Below are 4,301 nucleotides of genomic sequence, written 5' to 3'. Positions count from 1 at the left end.
AAAAATCCACATTAGAATTAATTACTAATAATTTTCACTTTTCACCCAAAGCTATCATAACTGTTTACTGCTAACTATAAATCAGTAGGCTACTTTTCAAGTTAAAGAGTACTTGACCGACAAAACCAGATGTTAAATTTAGAGTGAAGCTAACTTGAAAATTTTTAGTGCATATAGACCATCAATGATATGATTAGATTGCTCACCCAAAGCCCACAACTGAACAAGTACTGGGAAACATACAACAGGTATTCAAACAATACCTCATGCAAAAACTCAGGATCCATTTCTGACCCTCCCACCGGTCTTAATTTTTTAATAGCAACTGTTCTTCCATCTTTTAACTCGCCACGATATACATTGCTGCTCCCCCCAATCCCTATGAGATTATCCTTTGAGAATCCGCTACTTGCTTGCTCCAGTTCAACATAGGAAAATTGGATAACTGCACTGGATAAAGTTCCCTTTCCACTTACAAACATGAAAGGTAGCTTTTGTATGATTTCTGCATCATAGAGAAATTTTTCCCATCAGTGAAAAGCCAGTTAGATGCAAGAGCAAAAACATGCAGAAATTGAAATGAAAAGAGCATTTGAAAGTAAATTTTCTTGCAAAAGAGGAGCATTCTTATTAACTTAATCAGCAACATGATTAGCACTTTATCAGAACTTTCTTATTCCGCATTAAACCCTATCTATGGTTATATATCAACATTTAGATCCCCTAATCATCTTTGATTATATTAAATAGAATTTTCTTGGTCTCCTTTGTGACTATCTTACTATAGTTGTAACTGTATAGTAAAAGCACAAGGATATCAATGGGAATGTGTCATTGACTAGTTGTTTTTACCAATTTAGTAGGGGTTTTATCTAGGGTTGATGAATAACTTTTCACTATAAGCATGCAGAAAAATTAGGTTGTTGACAAATGATTAGCAGAGCTTACTTCTACCAGCTCACTAATTGCAAGAAGTTAAGAAAATCCATAACCAATGAAACTGGATGAATAATCTTCCACTGGTCTCCAATTGGAATTAAGTGAAGTTTGTACTTTACCTGATACAGGTTTAAGGAATAAGCAGGTTTTGGTTTGAGAAGTTCGATGACTTATCAAGTTCGTTGTACTGTTATAACTCGTATCTTTTGATGATGAAATTTGTGATTGTTGCATGGGAAGTCTATCCTTGCAATTGAAACAGTATGAAGACAAAGTGAGCAACGTAACAGTTGCAAGCACAACACAGAAAAGCACGATGAGCACAAGAACTTTCTTAGGGAGGTGTTTCTTTGAGACTGCAGGTGTTCCTGCATGCTCTGCATAAGACATAGAAGAAGACATACAATTACAGAAGCCAAAGATAATAATGATCCTAATTCCTAATACAAAATAGTACCAACTATTCGATGTAGGCTATCTCTTCCCATATATTATCCATTGAGTAAATTTCAGTCTGAATAATTTTTAAGCTACAGCAGACAGACAACTTTAATTCAACAGCAGAGGAAGTTACCTAAGGTGCAATTGCAGGAAGAGAAACTAGTGTTGTGAAGAATGTTCCCAGGGATTTGAGGGCCTAGTGTTGTGCAAGAGCAATTCCATGTCATTCTATCGGTAGCTCCTGTTAGTGTTAGAACAGAATAATCAAGATGACACTCTTTCGCAGGGAAAGTCATGCATAGAACTATTGAGGTCTTTAAATCAATAATGTTTTGGTATATCTGTTGCTTGTCTTGTTTATATTGAAAAAGGTGTAGAAATAAACATGCTCTTCCTTGATAGAGAATATAATAGGGCATCAACAAAACAATGAAGAAAACTATCTTAACTAACAATATGAGTACCTATTTCTTCAATACCATTAAATATATCCTTCAAATCTTGATGAGACAATCCAATCTTAGGTGCAGTTATATAGTCTTGTCAAAATGATTCACTACGGCATGATCAACCATAACAGATTTTCTATTTAACATGATTAGTTAGTCAGCGGGTATCTAAATATGGATATAGTGCAATGAACCATGATAACTACTATAAATTTATTCATCAGTAGACATACTGATTGATTGAAACATTTGAATGGGAAACAGTTAGGATTCTGGAGCAAATCCCTATGGATCTAATAACACAGTTGATGCTGTATATGTTTTGACTTTATTTATGAATCATGAATTGCTTCTTGCCATAAATACAAGACAAATCAGGCTTGAGAAACGAATTAGCAAGAGAAGTGAATAGAAAGTTGCATATGGCATAGACGCCAAATGTTGAACTTATATCTGCGCAATCTTGGAGCCTTTCTCTTCTTTGGTAATTTCTAGGCAGTAACAATTCAAAACCTATTGATAATTCAGTCAATAATGTCAATACAATCAACCAACTTCTAGTTTTTAATAGGAAAGTCTAGCATAGATTATGCATACCATAAATGCAACCGCATGAGGAATTAAATGAAGGAGAATTTTCAAGAGGACCAGCATTACAAATGCATGTCCACTTTAGACTGTCCGATTGCGCCAAAGGACTCTCTGTAAACAAAGCACCAAATTTAGTGGCATATATGAATCATCCCAAACTCTTGCACCTGAAAATAAATTTAGACTAACCACAAGTGGTGAGCTGGAACAAGAGAATCCCACTAAGACAAGCCAAGGCAATTCTCCAATGTAATTCCATCGACTTAGTCCCAACACTTTGCTGAGTGAGAGATCAATCCCTAGACTTCGATCAAGTGTCTGTGAACACATACAACAATCATTTATCGCACTCAGTGAAACATAAACTTGTAACAGTAATCACCGACTTCCTTGGTCCTTTTTCTTTCATTTTGTTTGTAGTTTGATAACAGAAAAGCTGATCTAAATTAGAGATGAACCATTTAATAAATCAGACTTGCCCCAGAAAATAGAAGGTGTACAAAAAACAAATCCCAACAATTGTAGTAGTAAACCATTCTTTTGCTCAAGCTACTAAATAACCACTGCAAGAAAAAGATGCAACCTTGAACCATTAGTCCAAATTTTCAAAAACAAAAAATCCCCAAATACAGAAAAATGAAAGAACGGAAAGGAGATCACTAGATTCGATCTGAATCAACAACAGATAGCAAGTAGTTACCGCGATTTCCTCCGCCGAATGGGAGCTTGAGGCAAGGCATTTCGCCCGTCGTCGAAGAGAAGGCAGGCAGCTGTTAGCTTTCTGAAATCACCGTAAGTTTCAATCAATGAGCCAAGGACAGAGCGTGGAAGAAATGCCCCCTCGATCAGCACTCATCGCCGGAAAAAGCCATAAGAGTCTCCTCGCCTACCCGACAGCGACGGATCAACCTTCCCTGGATTAAAAAAATCATTAGGGATCGAGTATTAATTACTGATTCAGAACCAGTTTCGATGGGAGAAATCAAGAAAGAAACAAAAAAAAGGGAAATGGAAACAGAACTGCAAGTAAAAACCTTCCGCTTCCGATCTTTCAAACTTCAAACTGCTCAACGGTTCTTCCGTTCCCTCTCTCGCACGCTCGCACGCTTCTTTATCGCGAAGGAACTTACCAGAATTTGAAGTTAGGCTTTTATAGGCCGTGCTTCTGGAAATACTAAATTTAAAAAATGAATAATATTAATTTTAAATATAATTTTAAGAAAATATTGGAAATTAAATTTAAATTATTATACATAAAATTTTATTATATTAAAATATTTTTTATTTTAAATTTAATCAAAAATCATATTAATTAACATGGCTGCGACAATTTTCAGCATGGCTGTTATAACAACTATTTTTAAAATGAAAAATTAAATAAATTTAGATCAATTTTTTTTAAAACTCCGAGATTATTCATCTCAGAAATCAAAAACATTTATATGAATTATATAATATATTTTAATGCTTAATTAAAATTCAATGAAGTGCTAAAATAAGTAATGATGAAAATAAATGCATTTTATGGCTATTTAGAACCTTTAATGTGATCTATAAAAATCCATAATATGTTTTAAAACACTTTAACTATTTTTAACCAACTAAACTTTGACTAATTTTAATCAAATGTCAAAATAAAATTGATATAAAAATTTTGAGTGATGGATCATAAATGAACACAGTAAGTGCATGAGGACAATTGGCCTTATATAATTATTAGGTTGATCATTACATTCGTATCATTTTTTCTATGCCACCTTTTAAATAGTATTAATTGCCTGTTTGTTGTCTTATTTTCTTAATATTTTTTTTATGATTTAAAAGTTGTATTATAATATTAAACATCTAAAAATTTAAAACTAAAAAAATTAATTGTTCATG

The 4,301-nt window shown here is 33.6% G+C and overlaps 1 protein-coding gene across 1 annotated transcript; it reads right to left on the bottom strand.

Moving 5' to 3' along the window:
- Positions 1-263: 263 nt before the first annotated feature.
- On the bottom strand, positions 264-3,230 carry LOC141815915 (receptor-like serine/threonine-protein kinase NCRK; the record flags this gene model as incomplete). Its single annotated transcript, XM_074703779.1, has 6 exons — positions 3,121-3,230; positions 2,610-2,738; positions 2,427-2,531; positions 1,514-1,621; positions 1,059-1,316; positions 264-505 (listed from the first exon to the last, which is right to left on the bottom strand). Coding segments are annotated over exons 2-6 (783 nt in total), but the record flags the coding sequence as incomplete, so codon positions are not given.
- Between the last annotated feature and the right edge of the window lie 1,071 nt (positions 3,231-4,301).

This window comes from Curcuma longa, unplaced genomic scaffold (genome assembly GCF_044706935.1).
Source record: "Curcuma longa cultivar G26 ecotype Majalengka, Jawa Barat unplaced genomic scaffold, ITB_CL_G26_1.1 contig_12243, whole genome shotgun sequence".
Classification (NCBI taxonomy): Eukaryota; Viridiplantae; Streptophyta; class Magnoliopsida; order Zingiberales; family Zingiberaceae; genus Curcuma; species Curcuma longa.
This window is presented reverse-complemented; position numbering and strand designations above follow the sequence as displayed.